General features: G+C 43.4%; 1 protein-coding gene across 2 annotated transcripts in view; it reads right to left on the bottom strand.

Annotated features, from left to right (window-relative positions):
- Nucleotides 1–10,515: 10,515 nt before the first annotated feature.
- The window catches only part of LOC106608634 (protein AF-9), a 65,118-nt gene continuing 54,752 nt past the window's right edge, over nt 10,516–20,881 (bottom strand). For both annotated transcript variants that reach the window (XM_045721604.1, XM_014206701.2), the window contains exons 8-14: nt 15,637–15,709; nt 15,428–15,481; nt 15,167–15,305; nt 14,744–14,843; nt 14,087–14,143; nt 13,729–13,800; nt 10,516–12,176 (exon numbers count right to left, since the gene is read on the bottom strand). In XM_045721604.1, the coding sequence (XP_045577560.1) occupies nt 12,045–12,176; nt 13,729–13,800; nt 14,087–14,143; nt 14,744–14,843; nt 15,167–15,305; nt 15,428–15,481; nt 15,637–15,709 (627 nt within the window). In that variant the 3' untranslated portion in view covers nt 10,516–12,044. The remainder of the gene's footprint in view (nt 12,177–13,728; nt 13,801–14,086; nt 14,144–14,743; nt 14,844–15,166; nt 15,306–15,427; nt 15,482–15,636; nt 15,710–20,881) is intronic.

The following is a 20,881-nucleotide window of genomic DNA, read 5'->3' as shown; positions in this document are numbered from 1 at the left end:
TGCTAGCTCTGTAGTCAAACAATTTTGCATAAATCTGGAATTGGCTAGGTTGAATGAGAACTTTTTCACCTGCTTTTTAAGAGGTTGGAATCAAGTATGATGCCATGGTACTTAAAATCAGATACCACCTGGCGCTTCTCCCCTGACATCTGGCTCAGTAGCATCAGTTTGTGAAGGAGTTTTTTTCACATTGAGATACAAACATGAGTCACTGAGCCACTTTAACCAGGACCATTACAGTAGTGAGATCCTGTGCAGCTTGTTTGCTCTTTCATGCACATATCACTATCATCTGCATACACTTGAACTTCAGACCCAGTACAGACAGAAGGCAGATCATTAATGTACAGGCTGAACAGGAGGGCCCCCAGTATTGACTCTTGGGGCATGCCCACATCATAGCTAAGAGTGGGCAACAGCTCATTGCTCACTCTGACACTGAGTTCTACCTTCAAGGTATGATTTCATCCATCTCAAGGCATTGGGGGAAAAGTTGAACTGGGACAATTTTGTGATGAAAACCTCATTGTTAACAGTATTGAAAGCCTTCCTTAGGTCCAGAAACACAGCCCCAACAACGCCCCCTTTGTCCATCTTGGACTTCACATTTTCCAGAAGAAAGCAGTTGGCCGTTTCTGTGGAGTGTTTTGCTCTGAAGGCAAACTGCATGGAGAGTAATGTGAAGGGGCTGTTGAGGTGGGCAATCAGTTGCTCTACTACACACTTTAACAACCTTCGACACTACAGGTAGTATATTAATGGCCTGTAGTTACTCACGTCAGCAGGGTCACCCGATTTAAAGATGGCCGTTATTATGGCCGACTTCCAGACCCTTGGAAACACCCCCTGACCAATAGATGTGTTGGTGACCTTAATAATGGGGCCAATGAGTGACTCTTTGTAGTTTTTAAGAAAGGTAGAGTCCAGCCCAAACACATCTTTGGCTTTAGAGTTCTTTAGTGAGCTAATCAGCTTGTTCCCCTCTGACTCAGAAATCTACCTTATGATGAAGACAGGTTGAGTGTCATTCACTAGCACTGAGCCCAAGAAACCCAGTGGAGGGGTTCTGTGTCGGTACCCTGACGGAGTCAATAAAGTAGGAATTGAAGGCTATTGCTATTTCGACTGCATCCTGTGTTAGATTAGAAATCATGGTGAATGACAATCTTTTTGAAGTGTTACAGTCTTTCCCTGTTAACTTTTTTAGATTCTCCCAGATCAATTTAGAATTTCCCTTTGCTTCACCAATTATGTTAATAAACATTTTAATTGATAACTGTCACAAACTATTTTCGTTCTATTGTGAGTTGAAGACATCAATAGATTAATGTGACTGATGCATACCTGCCTGGAACAAGACAGTGATGTGCTATAACGTTGAAATATATTGGCCACTTTCATCCAAAATTATGTACAATTAGTGCAGACGGGGGGGGGGGGGGGGCATTCTGTCAATTTAGGGGACCCCTTTTTGCTTAAAACAACCCCATAGTTAGAAGTGTTACCTCTATATCCATGCATACATATACACAGGGGAGAAATCATATGGGTGCACAGTGACAAAATGCTTCAGCCAGTATGGGGCGCCTGTCAGTCTGACACCAAACTTGAGGTCTTCAGCATTCCATTACTGTGTACCAGGTGTGTCGTGTCAGCCAGGCTATTGTCACTGCATCAGAAATGAAATCCTAAAACTCTCATATGCAGGAAAGGCTTTATCTCAGTGAGCCTGTATCGCACAGGAGAAATTGCTACAGTGAGCGTGACGAATGCTACAGCCAGAGAGAACCTTAGGAAAGCAAGCTTTCATATCTATAAAATGTTTGTGGGAATTTTCTGCTCTCTTGCATTTCCTCAACACATTTCCAGCTCCGACTGACAGCACGGTTTGGCTATTGTCGTCTATCTACAAAAAGCCCAAGTTTGTTCTGAGTGGTACATTGACACAATGTATCAAACTACATCAGATTTTCTTTTAAATGGATGTCAGTAGATGTACTGTGTCTCTCTTCTATCTTGTAGATAACTATGATGGACACGTTCAGGTATATAAATGATTCTAAATGATCTAGTTTATAATGGCCACTAGGCGTCACAATTGCAGCATGGTGTATGTTGGTCCTTTGAGACTAGCAACATAGACCGTCTCTGGCAAAAATGAAGATCATAGCTGTCACCACGGGTTAGATCTTTGCATCTATTGAATGTATGCTTGTTTGAAGAAAGGGATCACTTCTTGACTTGCTGCTGAAGATCAATAGCATTTACCAACATCTAGATCTTATTCAACCATGTCTTTTTAGCCACAGCCACCCAAGTTGTGGAAAAGTCAGAATTCCTTTTGAGGAGTAACACTTCATGAATGACAATAGAGATCTACAGCTGTTGTGACTGGGCCGGGAGTGAACTAACTATACAGGTGTGCGATACGACAAAGGCAGGCCTTGGCTTGAGTGTCACATTATTCCTCACCAAGTAACTCGCCAGAGATATTTAGGGAGATATCTTGGCAGGGGGAAATACGGTGATAAATAATTGTTATAAATTGGTTATAAACATGCACAATATCAAGGTATTCCCCCCACAATTTCAAGTTCCAATTTAGCTTTTTCATAATGATTATACATTTTGTAGATTTAAATGTGGTGGCACCTAGCCATACACTATGTCAAGAACTATATAAACTAAACCATACACAGAGTGTAAAAAACATAAAGAATACCTGCTCTTGCAACTCAATAGTAGGAAGGTGTTCTTAATGTTTTGTACACTCAGTGTATATTGACTACCTCTTTCACAAACCAGGGGTGTATTCACTAGGAACCAAACAGGGAGGGACCTACTTGAATTGATCCAAAACGTGTTTTTCGATGCAGAACGTTTTGCTATGGTGTACACTAATGAATACACCCCAGATAACTTGCTAGTGGTTACAGTAATGTCCATTGACATTCTATTGTTCTTGATTTATGAGAGAACTCGGTCATTAGGATGAACATTGATAATTGACAGTGCCTGATAATGTAAGAGATGCATGAAGATATGCCAGGTGTGTATTCACTAGGAAACAAACGGAAGCAAATGGAACAAAACAGGAGGTCCCTAACTGAATTTGTCTAATAGAAACGCATTTTCGTTGCAAAATGTTTTCCTTTTAGACGAAACAGTTTTCTTTGCAAAAATATTGCGATGGTGAAAAATGTTTTGCTACACTGTGCGACTAATGAATACACCAATGCATTTTCTCCCACACTGTCTGTAAGGTATCACAGCGGGCATTTGAAGCCACATAACATGCTGAGTGACATATTGCCGAGATATGCCTCAGTAGATCTCCATGCAGTAATTAACAGCTGGGCTATAGTTTCCCCATTCATTAGAAAAATGAAACAGCTCCTCATCCTTTGTGTCCTGAAAATCTAATTTGACGCAATTTTGTCAACAGAAAGCAAATTAAAGGCGTGCAGTGGGATATATGCTCATTACCAGATTGACTCACAATAATCAGTGCATTCTTGGTAATGTGGCATTCAAATACATTTTATTGACAAACATGACTTGGGCCTAGATTCAATCAGATCAGCGCTAACCGACGATAGCTGACTCCCGCATAGCGGATGGAACTGCGTTGGAGTGTCAAATCGGTGAGCAGTTTGCTCTTGCGTCCATTGTCATGAAGCAACACCTGCCCCACTCGCATTAGAAGTTCAGAGAAAGTGTAGGCTATATAGAAATAATTACTCAAATTGAAAAATCAGTAAAGTAAATAATGAGGGTTTCTATCATCATAATGGTGTAGATTCCATCTCACATTCCAGTGTTCCAACTTGTATACAAGGCTGCATGGGATTTCTGTTAATGACTCTGCAAGTCAGTTTAGAACAAATTCTTATTTACAATGACGGCCTACGCCGGCCAAACCCGGACGACACTGGGCCAATTGCGTGCCGCCCTATGGGACTCCCAATCATGGCCGGTTGTGATACAGCCTGGATTCGAACCAGCGTGTTTGTAGTGACTCCTCTAGCACTGAGATGCAGTGCCTCCAATTCTAAAGGTTCCAGAGTTTCAACTGATTCATTACCAGCAATGAGCACAGACAGTCGTCCTCATTTCTTTAAGGGCAAAGCCAGCCAGCCAAGAAACTTCCGGGATCATCAGTAATACGATCATCTCTTTTCTTCTGTCAGGGCAGGAAGACTGCGAGTTGTCAGCCTGTCTGTCAGCCTGTGGGCATTACAGCATGGCCTGATTCAGCCTGGTGAGATTGGTGAAGTAGGTGGATGAGGGGTTGATTCTCTTGTCCTGGTAGGAGAAATGGGGAGGACGGGCTAATTGGCTTCACATATTTGCTGTTGAATAAAATAGCCAGCTCATAAGGTTAGCTCACAATTTCATTGGATGATGGAAGACCAAGTCCCATACTACCCATACACTGAGTGTGAAGCATTTTACTGTGGCAAGTTAATGTTAGGTCATTCTAATATCCACTGTAAGAACATCAAACTCCTTTAAATAGTTGTTCTTCAATTAATCCTATTCTGCAAAGGCAGTCGATTTATTGGCCTATTGATTTGTTTTGTATCCATGATGAAAAGCAGTTGGCTAATGAGCCTTTTTCTCGATCAAGACCATTTCAGTCTACACAGTTCTCAAACTGAGAACCGGGCCAACAAAGCACCGCAGCATTGAACCATTAAAGGGGCAATCTGTAGATGATACATTCATTTCTGGACATATACATTGATATGTACCCATTGATGCTTGTAGAATATAACTTATAAATGCCACATAAGCTTAGTTCCACTGCCATACCCCATCAGAACCCAAAATATAAGCTTGGTTTTACACAAACGTTTGTAAACAAAGTAAATCTAAACAAACACAAAATGTAGCCTGAAAACATGGTTCAAACTATCATTTTGATATTATGGATGGTCCGTCCAATCCATAACTCCATTTATGAGTGATTACATTTCTCCAGCCCCATTCTTCAGCTTTTTACCGAAACAGCGGTTACGTTTTATAATTGTTCCAACTGCCGATTGCCGCTTTAACCGCTTTAAGTTAATTAAGATGAGAAAGAAAAGGGTCATTTGTTTTCAATTACATTGCAGGAAATAAGCAGTGCACACCTTGAGGCTGTACAGTTGGGCTGCGTCCCAAATGGCACTCTATTCCCTACAGAGTGCACTACTTTTGACCAGGGCCCATAGGGCTCCGTTAAAAAAAAAATAGTGCACTATATAGGGAATACGGTGCCACTGGGAAGCATTCATGGAGTTTCCCTACATCCTGCTGGAAACTATCCTCCACATCTGGGGCCTTCAGAGAGAGGCACAGGGAGTATTTAAGCTTTATGAAGTTTTAATGGAACGTGCATATCAGCGTGTCATCACGAGATTATGGGAATGGGAATTTACTACTGTCAATGGAGGAAAGTGCTGCCGTGCAAGACAGGGGTTTCCTGTTGACTATTATTATGAACCTTTGAATCCAGTATTACAGAACTGAGATCATTATTAACAGGAGTAGGCTTAACTATATATTTAGATAAATATCTATCTTTGGATAACATTTAGATAAATATCTAAATATACAGTATATAACTATATGGCTCTGGAGTAACTGAATAAATTCTTTATGCTATTACAGTTTTGTTACTACTCATCCTGGTGTTAAAGTTCATTGTTAATCTTTTCTTATATTTTATTGCTCCCCACAAAACATTTTTGTCTTCATATGATAGTAATGCAAAATTATAAAATGGGTGGTACGAGCCCTGAATACTGAACACTGATTGGCTGAAGCCATGGTATATCAGACCCTATATGACAGGTATGACAAAACATTTATTTTTACTGCTCTAATTATGTTGATAACCAGTTTATAACAGCAATAAGGCCCGAGGGGGTTTGTGGTATGTGGCCAATATACCACGGCTAAGTGCTGTATCCAGGCACTCCACATTGCGTCGTGCTTAAGAACAGTCCTTAGCCGTGTTATATTGGCCATATACCACACCTCCTCGTGCCTTATTGCTTAAGTATAATATCTTCCCAGCACAATATATCATGAAGGAGGATATACTTACTGATTAGTAAAAAGCAACGTGTGGTTTGACAAGACAGTAGGGAAGGGAAAGATGGTCAACAGGCATAGTGATTGAATTCGAGATGTTCTCTCTTCCTCTTTCAAGTTCAACACTTTGGTCAGTTTGGTGGCAGGTGCTAGGTGCTGCTGGTTTCAGCTTTCCTAATACATCAGCACACTACACATGGCCAAGTCACCAGAACAGACAGACAGCAGTATGAGAGAACAGGTCTGGAATCTGTCTTCAGTGGATGAGATTCCATTGAAAGTTGGGGTTCCAACAGATTTGTCTACTTTTCTCCCCTTGTGTCCCCCCCCCCACCCTCTCCTTTTCTGAGGGTTTTGTGGCAGGCATTGTGTGTGTGCGTTTGTGAGGGAGTGTCTGCGGGCTCACACAGACTGGGGTGGGCTGTCAGGGTGGGAAGGGATGGCACAAGGTTTGGGGGTGGAAAGAGGAGGGTGTGGGCAGGGGGGCTGGATAAATAATCAAATCCAGGGCGTCTGGGGACCCGGCTGTTTGGGAACCCTTTATGCAGCCCTCGTCTGGTCCCCCTGTCTGTATGGTGAGCTAGGGGAATTCCCCCCCCCACGCCCTGCTCCCCTCCCCTCCTCTCCCCATCCTCTGATGTCTGCTTGCTTTTGTTCTTTACATAACTTGATCTGATTTTTAAAAAGCTAATTTGTATGCCGCTTTCAGGGCAACAGAGCTGCCACCCAGAATTTTACAGGAGAGCTGACAGCAAGGTCAACGCGATTGGCCACACAGAGAAAAAAAAGAGCCGGGACACAACTAAGCTAAAGCATATGATAAATGCCTTTGAATTATTGTCACTGGGGGCAAATTTAATGACAATAGCAGATTAGTCTGGGAGGATGAAATCTCTTGGCAAATGGGAGGCGGGAATGCTTCGGTGGATGCCATTCACCATCAATTTCCTCCCTGAAAATACACGGTACACTGGAATTACACTTGACATGGCTTATTCACACTTTAGGTTCAATTTAGGTGAACAGTAGGCCTATTGCAACTTGAATATTGAGTCGATTTTAGCAGATGTTACTTCATTTGTCTACATATGATGGATTTCATGCCCAAAGCACACAATGCAAAATTCAGATAACATATTGTAAGTCACTTTGTCAAACTGAAAACACAAATTAGCCTTCTCATTGGACACCTACAGGTGGTCATCCTAAAAACACTTAGTCATTTTTCTTGCCTGCTGAACAACACTGGAGCCAGTGTAAACCTGTGGATGCAAAGGAACACTTTTCTTTGTGATGTCAGCATTTAGGGGGCCTTTGTCGCAAACAGTCTGGAGCATGCCTTTAGGGAGGGAAGGAGGGGGCTTAGACGGTAGGGGAGGTGAGACTTTATCAACCTTCAGCTTTAATTACTTCCTTTAGGTGCTTTTTGATTGCCTTCCAGAGGGGTGGCGGAAGAGAGGGAGCGATATCTCTCAATGTCTCTTCTGTGGGAGCTTATTTCAGAGGTCTCTCCCCATCCTGCTTTTTTTGTTGTTGTTGAGGAAATTGTATTTGGTAGCTCAAACAGGATGTCCTGCTGCTGGCCATGACTGAACTGCTTCCACCGACCTCTCTCTGTGGCTGGACACTGTGCAACAGCTTAAAGTCATCTAGGATCCCCAAGGCAGACACTAATGGAAAACACTTCTCTTCATCCTCCTCCTCCTCTCGTCCCCACCGTCTCTCTCGGGATTATGATCTCGTCGTCGGATGGCGTCGTTGCTGCGGACGACGCAGGGGTGTGTCTGCTGCAGCGAATCCCAACGAGTGTAGAGTTGAGAAGAACCATGGCTGAGGGAGAAAAAAAAATAAACTTGTGGACAATCTAAACACACTGTCATGAAGAAAGGAGGGGGAAAACGATTGAAGGATCCAGCCATGTCAAATCCATAATTATCGAGTGACAAAAAGCAGCTGGTTAAGCTCTGAAGCTCAGCCCTGTTGCCTCGTAGCCTGCACTATCATGTACACGGATACATAAACCAGGCCATTGAAAATAAGCTTGCGTGAACATCTTTGAAGTGATGCAATTGCCAGCACTCAGCATTGCTCAGACAGACCACAATCAAACAAGATCCTCTTCTTAAATGGTGTGACAGAGTATAATGCTCTCAGATATTACTGAAACAGTTATGTCAGCAAAACAAGTGAAGTGTAAGCAAGCCCCTTCTTTCTAGTTCCACACAGAGTGAGAGACAAAATTGCTTGTGTGAAATTGTCTTTAAAAAAAGTCACAAAAGGAAATACATAGTCAGTAGATGTTCTGGTTATTTAAAACCTTCTCAATCTCATTCTTGGCATTAAGTAACTTCCCAAAGGAAAAAAAACCCCAGCAACAATAGTGACATTAGTAAATTATTTCTAGAACGAGTAAATTATTTCTAGAACGAGTAATGTCTTTAAGATTCCTGTTGGGAATGACTCTCTTCCGCTCCTGCAAATAGTGTGATAACTGAATGGCCAATTGGGAATAGCCTCGGGCTCTTACACAAATCAGAATTGTGGCGTATGATGGAGCCATGTTAACGCGATTAGAAGTGTATCACATTCTGGAAATACCTTGGCACCGCCACCATTCCCACTGTCCAGCTGCTCCAAATGTTGTGTTAAGTTGGCTGGCTTAGCACATCCGTTGGTGGCCATGGCTTAGCACATCCGTTGGTGGCCATGGCTTAGCACATCCGTTGGTGGCCATGGCGTAACACGTCCAGCACCCCTTACTACCATTATAGTGCAGGGCTCTGGTCAAAAGCAGTGCACTACACAAGGAATAGGGTGTCATTTTGGACGAAACCCTGATTCTAGAGGACAACAGGAAGGAAGATTGTTAGGGGGTGCATCTCAACAGTCTAAAGTGGTATCCCCTTTCACTTCTTTTCCCCTCATCCACACCGATTGAAATCAATATGGGTATATTGTGTGTTGCAGATAGAAATATAGGCTAATGAATAGAGCTGATGTGATTCCATATTCTACATGTCAGAATATTATCTGAAACAATACATTTCTATCTTAACGTTCTGTGACGTTACATACTCCTGGACAGGGCCCAGTACAACTAATCTTGGCAGCGAGATCTGAAAGGCTTTCGATTTGGTGAGCAACCATTTTGATCCATGTTTGACAGAGACAAATGCCTTCCCCCTTGATGAAAGGCCTGAGCATGAGACTTCCTTCACCTTCCCATCCCCTCGCCAAAAATGGGGAGTTTGGATGCCTTCCAAACGTTTAGGTCCAACCACCACATTAACAAACCTAAAAACCACATGCTACACAATTCCTGTCATCTTATTGAAGAAGGGATTGGCATTCTGACCCGAGACCTGTCATCATTAAACTGTGTTTGTGAACTTTTCCCCCTTTTACAATTGCTCTTATGTCTCAGCAATAGACTAGCATCTGGTCAAGGGGGTGTACTTGTAGACTACAGAAACAGGAGATGGAGTCCTGCACTAACGGACCATTCTGGCTCAGACAAGGCTACCCATTTACTTTAGGTCTCCAAGAATCAAAATATAATGAATCAACACCTACTCAGAAATCATCTACACTTAGTTTAAAAGAATAGTGACATTTATATTCAGTGGCTAGTTGAAGAAAACTAGGGTTGTTATCAAATTACCAAGTTGTCCTTGGAGTTCAGTGACTAGAAGGAAACATCACAAATGCGAAACCTTGGATCACACAAAACCAGTGTCCTCAAAGAAATTACAACTGTGCATTTGGAATTGCAACTCTGCAACGTGTCTGAGAAACCACACAGTAAATGGGTCTGATCAGGTAGAACTGACAGCAGAGACTGAGGAAAATAATGTCCACATTCAAGACTGCAAATTTCTCTAACAACCTCACCCTGTACATCTTAATAGGTAAGAGGTAGGAGACTGATGGAGATAATTTGCTAGACGCAGAGGATAACTGGGGTGTATTCAGTAGAGCAAAACATTCAGAATGTTGCAGATGGGAATGCAATGTATATGGAGCTGAACTGAGGACCGATATCTGTTCTGCACAATATATTTAAATGTTAATGTTCTGTAACATTTTACCCTCCTGCACAGACCCATGCATTAAATAGCCCTTTGAAAAGGTTGGTGTTTATGTCCATTCCTAACACCCCCTTCTCACTAAATATAGGATATTCCTTAAATAATCTTGTTTCTCTCCCAAATAAAGCAAAAAAAGAAATTTGGGCCACACTTAACTAGCTAAGTGTGAGTGGGGTCTGCATTTGAACTGTATTACTTTCTCTAAGAAAGAAAGAATGAAATAATTAGCTGCATGATGTGGATGCACCACAAGGCAGTTACAGCTTTGACTAAAGCACACGTTTGTTGGGATTTTAAATCTATGGTATACTTTCAAACCTTCCAAAAAAAATGAAGGATGACATTGTTATCACATATACAGTTTATATGCAAATAAAGACTACATCATGACATCCCAAACAAAACAAACATCTTTGGGCTTAGAAATTAAACTGGAGAAATTAGGACAAAATGCAAGTCAATCAACAAGACATTGCAACAACGTACAAAAAGACATTTTAAAATCACACCGTGCCAATAACTGCTTTCACCACAGGTTGCACATATCCTCATCTGTACAAAATACACATTTTATTGTATGTCCTAAGAATACACAAGAACTTAAGGCAGACATGGGTCAAGCAAAACAACATCCTGCCTTTGTGTGGCCCAGTGAGTACCTACGACCACTGGTATTCCCATTGAGGCGTCGCTCGGCAGACTAAACCAAATCAACTTTAATTCCTCATATTAGCAAAAAGGAAAATGTCCTCCATAACAAGTTGAACAAAAACATGTTTTTCTCAGTTTGATTTTTTTCTCAATTCTAACACACAACTTTGATTTGGCAACCGACTTCCCCGTGAAATAAATAAGATTCAATATCTTTGAGTACATTTCTTCCATCAAAATCCCAGGATTCAAAATGGTTCATTTTTAGCACAGGCCTGCTGACAATAGATTGGTCTCTCACACACACACACACACACACACACACACACACACACACACACACACACACACACACACACACACACACACACACACACACACACACACACACTTGGTTTCAACTTGTGGACAGCAAGAGCTGCGGAATACAACCGAGAGCTTGTAAAAACGACATGCAGCACACTTCTGAAATTTGCCTAGTCATCATCCAATACATCAATTCAAGTTTTTGGTACCAAGAATGGAATATAAATTGTTGCAATTAATACAATTGTGAGTCCATGATTGGTCTCAGCTTGTACAATTGGGTACTGATAACATACCGTTTGAGAAGGCAGATTTCCTCATATAGAGAGAGGGACGATTGACTGATCCGTCACGAGATAATTGAAATCTCAACGTTGCTCCACCATCCTTCCAGAGCCAGAGAGATGCATATTGTGAAGTGCTTGCACAAGACTAATTCTGTTTTGCTACTATTAACACGCACACCTGAAACTCAAACTCAATAAATAAAGACTGACAAATGTGGTAAGGCAGTGTTGAACATGCATCATTCGTCACAAAGAACAAAAACTACACTCATACATGATAATAATATGCACATTCGTTTTAAGAGCAAGGTCTCCGTTTCTTCCCCCCAATTGTTTTTGTTAACTGTGGAATTCTTTCAAGGCTTTCTGGGTGATATTCCTGGTCGACAGGACTCATCTCAAGGGTGATGCGACACGCCGTTCAGGTCTGTGTCGCTCGCGGGCTACCCTGGTCGTGTGGAGAGCCAGGTTCCAACGAGTAGAGTGGCCCGACCATAACCACCAGGCACAAGGACCCAGGGCAGGGGCCGGCCGGTAGTCTTTTTTGCAACACAGCGAAAGTTCAAGTAAAAAAACAAATAAGAGGAAGAATCCAAAGTTCTTCCTCGTGGCAGCTAGCTGCTCCCAGACCTCATGACGTCCCAGAGGTTTCCAGGTAACTCTGGAGCTTCCGTACCGTGATTTTGTCCAGGGAACAGAGGTCAAAGTCAAAAGTTGTGTTTGTGATGTGGAAGTGTCCAGTCTCCTCGATGAGGTTGACGATCTGGGAGGCAAGAGAAGGCACAAAAAGAAAAGCTGTCAGTTAACACTCAAACTACAGTATGTAAACCCAAATCCCAGCAAGAATGGAGAAAGTGTACACATTTCTTTACGTTGAATATTCCACATTCAACAAACAGACCAATTAAATTCCATGCATGTCCTCCTCTTCCTAAAACAAAAGAGGAATGTTGCTTGGATAATATAGTATGTCTAAGCAGCTGATATTAAACTGTATTGACCAGCAGCTGAGTTTCTTTGTATGTGCAGTACTGTCTTAGAGAGCAGCCTAGTTATAGACAATGTTGGACCTCACACAATACTTATTAAAAACACATTTGTGGGAAAAGTAATTGAGCGGTTGGTGGGCTAGTGTTGGTTGAACTTGGAATGGGGACCCCCCCCCCCAATTCACTCTATCCCATCCCTCGCATGCAGAACCCTGTATCAGAGAGGGAGAGACCCTAATGGGAATGATGCTTTTTCCTTGGCTGGTGTCTTATTGGTTCTAGTTCTCCTCCGATAGGAGTGTGTGTGTGTGTGTGTGTGTGTGTGTGTGTGTGTGTGAGAGAGAGATCCGGTTCACACTACAAAGTGCCAGACGGAACACATTTCCCCTCCTCCCTCCGAGCGCAGGCCGGATTCAGGAGTGCAGGGAGACTCCGCCCATTGTTATGACACAGCAGATAGACGCTTGCAAGTCGAGTCGCAACAACCCCTTCCCCCCGCTTGTATCCGCAGAGATGGAACCACACCAAGATTTTTCAGACCTGGTTTTGGTCATGTAGGACAGCATTTTGGCTGATACTTCCATTTTCCATTTGCCATGACAGATTAATTTCTATTGGATATAAACACAGTCCCCATTTTTGGTTTTCATCACAATGACAAAAATACAAAAAAAATCTCCCATGGGCAGACAGACAATCTACTTTAAAAAGACTCCACAATGACATAAGCCCATTCTTAAATTTGTAGTTTTCCCAAACAGAGAGACTGGGGAGGAAAAACAGTGTTGGGAGGTTGGAAAGTTAATCATTCCCATGTCTCGTTTTCTGAGGACGTGGATCGCCGCTCCGAACTCTAAACGCTCAGAGGATTAGCTTGATTACGCCACGAGTCAGCGCTCCACTTGCTAATGTTGTTTGGGGATGAGTTTTTCCACCGATGCTGCTCGGAGCCAAACTTTTCATTAGGAGAACGAGCGAGGCCGCTCCTTGGCAACTGCGGCTGGGAATCGCCATTAATGCTGTCATATGATAGGCCTTGTGAACATAAACAAGAGGACGTTTGCTCTTAGACGGAGTGGAAAAAAGGTTAACCAAATAATCTATCGTTTCCAGACACACATAGATGAAGTTCTGGACTGTAATGTGTCGAGTAACATACAGTATGAATTTGTTTGACATACAAGCCCAAACAAAACCACCCTAGCAAGTAACATCTTCTATGCAAACATGAACTGCAAACAGGTTGTTTTCTGAAAACACATGTACTACACACACACACACACACACACACACACACACACACACACACACAGTATTAAACCTCACCTGTTGTAGTATGTGCCTCTCTCTCAGTGTCATCAGTCGTCTGTGTAGCTCCACCAGCTCATCCAGGTAAGCCTGAGTGAGTGAGATACCAATTCAATAGTTCCAAAAGTGCAAACTCAAGCTAAATCAAGCAAACCTTCAAGTATGTATTTGACCCAGGCCTGTTATCTAGTCACACCATCTGGGACTATGACAGAGAGAGCAACGGGTTGGATGACCAAGGAAGAGTGTCTGTGTCCTGTCCATTTAGATGAGCCTCGGTGAACATGAAGACTTCTTCAGCGTAAGATTACACCCAATGTAACTCCACTGGTATGACCTAATCTACATAAAACCCAACGGCAAGGAAGCTACTCACCTTGTCACAGTCGATGTTTTTATTCTTATCCTGCTTCGTTTGCTTCACCTCCAGTATCTGCGAGACATCAGGGTTGTATTCATTAGTACACAACGTAGCAAAAACGTTTCGCAATGGCAAACAACTGTTTCTTTTGGACTAGTTCAAGAAGGACCATTCCAGTTTCAACCGGTTTGTTTCTGTTTTGTTCCTAAGGAATACAACCCAGATAAGGAATTACCATACGTGCTCGCTGGGAAACCGCTGATTTGTTCACACAACAGTCATTATTTACATAACAGTGTGGTTGGCGTATGAAGGAAATGCATCATGGGAATTACGGGATGCTAATACGACAGATGTTTCCCTACGAGCAGCATTGGATAACAATAACAGCCGTGTTGAATTTCATAATGAGGAGCAAAATGGCAAACTACACATTAGAAGGTTTCCTCCCAGCAAAGTGTTTATGCTAATACAGTATTTACATACAAATATTTACATAAAAGGGGGAAAAACCGTATTTGGTCAATTCCGTTGGACTAATTGTGGTTGGGAACTATTGTTTGGCTACTCTAGGATGTGAAAATATTCAACATCAGGGATACCAGTTTATTTTACTGTTAACATGTAAGAAACAATCCTCTGACAACTGCTTATCATTTCACCTGGTCTTACCTGGTTATTACTGGTCTTTAGTAAAGGCGGGGGCTCGTGTCGAGAGGGGGGAGAGGGGGCTGAGCTGTTCTCGCTCTCACTGCCGTCACTCAAGCTGACCCTGCAGACAAAGAGGATGACAAGAATTACAATACAACTATTATTTAAAATAGGAATTAGTCTGAGGTTGTTTTTCATCCAATTGTACAACCACACACACACACACACACACACACACACACACACACACACACACACACACACACACACCTAGGAGCAGCACAAGGTCAGAGCAGGGTCCTTGAAACTATTTTTAGATAAAGAGCCTTGCTCAAGGGCACAACAATAGCAGGTGGTACCCGAGTTGCCAGTTCATTACAGCCCTATTGAACACGACAACGGGAGGGGCCAGAAGGGCCATGACAATGGCCAGGCGCTACCTACCGGCGATGGCGGTGTGTCATGTGCGTGTGCACCGGTCGCTCCAGGTCAGAGTCCATGTCGTTGTCGTCGTCGTCCTCCGAGTCGTCCTCATTGTCTTCCGACTGCAGGTCATGGATTATCGAACGAAGAGGACCTAACACTGTGTGTGTGAGAGAGAGTCAGTGAAGAGGAGCTCACAACTTCATATACACATTTCACTGTCAACTCATCATGCTTAGTCTTGTGATTCCATCCCAGGACTGTAGTCAGGTGTGAGTATACCTGTGTGGGCTGTGCCAGGGACGGCCCCTACCTTCCTGCGGACGAACTCGGCCACTGTGTCCATGGAACAAAAACACACGCATAGAAGTGAGTGGAAGTGATTCAAAATGTAATGCCACCCCTTTGTCGTGACCAATACCCCCCAAAAAATGTATAGTTATTTCTGGGTGATCTGGAAAAAGGTGTGTATGCATAGGTTCTGGGGTTACCTTGCCGTTTGTGGCTGGCTGCAAAGCCTGAACTGGAACTGGAGCTGGAGCTGGCCGGACTGGGCTGCTCCGACTGGGGAAAAGGAGAGAGGGAGAGAGACAAGAGACCCATAAACTATTAGAGATATACTACATGGTAACACCAGCGATCGCAGAGTGAACAAAGCCCATCGCGTAGGGTGCAAACACAGTGTGCACAAAACACTGAGGGAGGACAGTGATGCTATCAGCAGCCAATGAGTCCAGTTAGGGGAGCATACAATTACCACAAAAGGTGTAGGGCAGTGGTAGAGAAAGAGGGAGAGAATCTGAAGTCAAATGTCCACTGTTTGCTGATGATCTGGTGCTTCGGTCCCCAACCAAGGAGGGCCTACAGCAGCACCTAGATCTTCTGCACAGATTCTGTCAGACCTGGGCCCTGACAGTAAATCTCAGTAAGACAAAAAAAACGGTGTTCCAAATTTTTTTTATCCAGTTGCCAGGACCATGAATACAAATTCCATCTAGACACCGTTGCCCTAGAGCACACAAAAAAAACGACACATACCTCGGCCTAAACATCAGTGGACAGACAAATTCCACAAAGCTATGAACGATCTGAGAGACAAGGCAAGAAGGGGCTTCTATGCCATCAAAAGGAACATAAAATTCAACATACCAATTAGGATCTGGCTAAAAATACTTGAATCAGTTATAGAACCCATTGCCCTTTATGGTTGTAAGGTCTGGGGTCCCGCTCACCAACCAAGAATTCACAAAATGGGACTCTGCATGCAGAACTCTGCAAAAAATATCCTCCGTGTACAACGTAAAACACCAAATAATGCATGCAGAGCAGAATTAGGCCCGATACCCGCTAATTATCAAAATCCAGAAAACCTTCCATAACAAAGCCATCACCTACAGAGAGATGAACCTGGAGAAGAGCCCCCTAAGCAAGCTGGTCCTGTGGCTCTGTTCACAAACACACCCCACAGAGCCCCAGGACAGCAACACAATTAGACTCAACTAAATCATGAGAAAACAAAAATATAATTTCTTGACACATTGTAAAGAATTAACAAAAAACACAGCAAACTAGAACGCTATTTGGCCCTAAACAGAGAGTACACAGTTTCAGAATACCTGACCACTGTGACTGACCCAAACTTAAGGAAAGCTTTGACTATGTAAAGACTCAGTGAGCATAGCCTTGCTATTGAGAAAGGCCGCCAAAGGCAGACCTGGCTCTCAAGAGAAGACAGGCTATGTGCACACTGCCCACAAAATGAGGTGGAAACTGAGCTGCACTTCCTAACCTCCTGCCAAATGTATGACCATAGAGATAGATATTTCCTTTACATTACACAGATCCACAAATCCAATTTTGATAAACTCCCATATATATATTGGGTGAAATACCAGTGTGCCATCACAGCTGCAAGATTTTTGACCTGTTGCCAGAAGACAAGGGCAACCAGTGAAAAACAAAACACCACTGTAAATACAACCTATTTTTATGTTTATTGTTTTCCCTTTTGTACTTTAACTATTTGAACATCATTACAACACGGTATATAGACAATGACATTTGAAATGTCTTCATTCTTTTGGAACTAAGTGTAATGTTTACTGTAAATGTTTTATTGCTTATTTCACTTTTGTTTATTATCCAATTTCACTTGCTTTGGCAATGTAAACATTTTTCCCATGCCAATAAAGCCCTTTAAATTTAATTGAAATTGAATTGAGTGACACTTCGCAACGTGAGGTGATTTGAGATAAAGTTATTCCCATTATCTTCTCTCTACCTTCCATCCTGATGGGCTTAACCGTCTTTTCCCCCGTAAATCTGGGCTTGTCACACATACACAACCTAATGACCGTAGATTTACAATGCTTTAGGCTGAGAACAGTATTCACACCTCACAAACACAGTTGGGCAGGAAGGCAGCCAACAAAAGGTAGACTGTGCAGTACACTCACAATAAAAGGGGATTCTGTTCAATTCCCAAAATGCAAAGGCAACACATTTCTGGGGCCAGACATGTACACAGTCTAGAAAAATCCCAATGGAGATGCCGCATGCACAGCGAACCTGTTACATTCACACAGTTGCACGTGCAAATCAACAACTCAAGTTTTCTGTGTTGAGTCAGACCATCGTCCATCAGATTACCCGAGTTTAACACAAACCAATTCAAATATATTGATCACTGGTCTCCCCTGGGAAAGACGATCCCACGCCCCACAGCTTGAGAACCACTGCTACAGTTGAAGTCAGAAGTTAACATGCACTTAGGTTGGAATCATTAAAACTCGTTTTTCAACCCCTCCACATATTTCTTGTTAACAAACTATAGTTTTGGCAAGTCGGTTAGGACGTCTACTTTGTGCATGACACACGTAATTATTCCAACAGTTGATTACAGATTATTTAATTTATAATTCGTGTATCACAATTCCAGTGGGTCAGAAGTTTAAATACACTAAGTTGACTGTGCCTTTAAACAGCTTGGAAAATTCCAGAAAATGACGTCATGGCTTTAGAAGCTTCTGATAGGCTAATTGACATAATTTGAGTCAATTGGAGGTGTACCTGTGGATGTATTTCAAGGCCTACCTTCAAACTCAGTGCCTCTTTGCTTGACATCATGAGGAAATCAAAAGAAATCAGCCAAGACCTCAGAAAAACAAATTGTAGACCTCCACAAGTCTGGTTCATCCTTGGTAGAAATTTCCAAATGCCTGAAGGTACCACGTTCATCTGTACAAACAATAGTACGCAAGTATAAACACCATGGGACCACGCAGCTATCATACCGCTCAGGAAGGAGACGCATTCTGTCTCCTAGAGATGAACGTACTTGTGTGAAAAGTGCAAATCAATCCCAGAACAACAGCAAAGGACCTTGTGAAGATGCTGGAGGAAACCGGTACAAAAGTATCTATATCCACAGTAAAACGAGTCCTATATCAACATAACCTGAAAAGGCCACTCAGCAAGGAAGAAGCCGCTGCTCCAAAACCGCCATAAAAAACCCAGACTACGGTTAGCAACTGCAAATGTGGACAAAGAGCGTACTTTTTGGAGAAATATCCTCTGGTCTGGTGAAACAAAAATAGAACTGTTTGGCCATAATGACCATCGTTATGTTTGGAGGAAAAAGGGGGATGCTTGCAAGCCGAAGAACACCATCCCAACCGTGAAGCACGGGGGTGGCAGCATCATGTTGTGGGGGTGCTTTGCTGCAGGAGGGACTGGTGCATTTCAGAAAATAGATGGCATCATGAGAAAGGGAAATTATGTATATATATTGAAGCAACATCTCAAGACAGTCAGGAAGATAAAGCTTGGTCGCAAATGGGTCTTCCAAATGGACAATGACCCCAAGCGTACTTCCAAAGTTGTGGCAAAATGGCTTAAGGACAACAAAGTCAAGGTATTGGAGTGGCCATCACAAAGCCCTGACCTCAATCCTATAGAAATTTGTTGGCAGAACTGAAAAAGTGTGTGTGAGCAAAGAGGCCTACAAACCTGACTCAGTTACACCAGCTCTGTCAGGAGGAATGGGCCATAATTCATCCAGCTTATTGTGGGAGGCTTGTGGAAGGCTACCCCAAACGTTTGACCCAAGTTAAACAATTTAATACACATTCTTAAAATAAAGTGGTGATCCTAACTGACCTAAGACAGGGAATTTTTACTAGGATTAAATGTCAGGAATTGTGAAAAACTCAGTTTAAATGTATTTGGCTAAGGTGTATGTAAACTTCCGACTTCAACTGTATATAGATCATCACCTAGTCATATCCTTACTGACACTCATTTTATTACAGGGAGGAAGATGTGTGCATAGAATACTGCAATCCAAATGTCACCAGAAGTTCACTGATTACACCAACTTCCATATCCAAGTCGCTCTACAACAAGTAGTTGTACATTTTGCCCGCTATTTTAAGTCAGCACAAAAGGGGCTAAAGCTGATGGTTCCTTTCAGGAGAAAGAGAAAATAATTAACCATTAAGTTAATCCTCTTTGGAGGGTGGCCCAAAAGGACATTTGAAGGAGCCATTAAAGTTAATCTGAATTAATTTGTTTACATTCCTCTCAGATGACCCCTTGGAAAAACCAAGCCAAGGCAGCACAATGCAGTGATTTACAGCCAGGACATGGCTAGTGCAAAAATGTTTTCAGCTGATAAGGGCTCGAATGGAGCCTGAATGGAGAGGCAAAACTATTTTCTAGAGGACACAAATGGAAGTAATTCATTGGATTGGAGGTTTTCCAGGTGTTGATCACTGCATGGCTTCCGTTTCCTGTCTGGCTTGTGAGGTGTGCAGCAAGGCATCTCCATTCCAATTGTGGAAGCGTCAACACATGTCCATTACACACACACACACACACACACCACAACCCACCCGAAGCTGCCAAGTGTCAGGCTGGCGAGTGGGGTGCACTAAAACCGAGCCCCCTGTGTGGTCCTGGGGAGTCATGCAAGAATCTTTGATTCTCTCCCTCTGGAGCGTTTTACAGCCTGTTTGTCTGTCTGGGTGTCTCATCGACATCAAATGCATGGTCAGAGGCCTCTGTTGTAAATCAAGACGCTTCTCTCTCTTTTGTCCAGCCAAAAACTAGGCACTTGTAAAAAGAAGAGAGCAACGTTAAAACCATCCTGAAAGAGAAAGAGAGGAGAGCCCGAGAGAGAGGAGAGCCGAGAGTAGAGGGCGAGCGCGCGAGCAGAGCAGAGGGCGAGCGTGCGAGCAGAGCAGAGGGCGAGCGCAGGAGAGGACGAGCAGAGCAGAGGACGAGCGCGCGAGCAGAGCAGAGCAGAGGGCGAGCGCGAGCAGAGCAGAGGGCGAGCGTGCGAGCAGAGCAGAGGGCGAGCGCGCGAGCAGAGCAGAGGGCGAGCGCGCGAGCAGAGCAGAGGACGAGCGCAGGAGAGGACGAGCGCGCGAGCAGAGGAGAGGACGAGCGTGCGAGCAGAGGAGAGGACGAGCGCCAGGAGAGGACTAGCGCGCGAGCAGAGGAGAGGGCGAGCGCCAGGAGAGGACGAGCGTGCGAGCAGAGGAGAGGGCGAGCGCCAGGAGAGGACGAGCGTGCGAGCAGAGGAGAGGGCGAGCGCCAGGAGAGGACGAGCGTGCGAGCAGAGGAGAGGGCGAGCGCCAGGAGAGGACGAGCGTGCGAGCAGAGGAGAGGGCGAGCGCCAGGAGAGGACGAGCGTGCGAGCAGAGGAGAGGGCGAGCGCCAGGAGAGGACGAGCGC

The sequence above is a fragment of the Salmo salar genome, chromosome ssa07, assembly GCF_905237065.1.
Source record: "Salmo salar chromosome ssa07, Ssal_v3.1, whole genome shotgun sequence".
NCBI lineage: Eukaryota > Metazoa > Chordata > Actinopteri > Salmoniformes > Salmonidae > Salmo > Salmo salar.
Note: the sequence above shows the minus strand (reverse complement) of the source record. Positions and strands in the feature narration are given on the sequence as shown.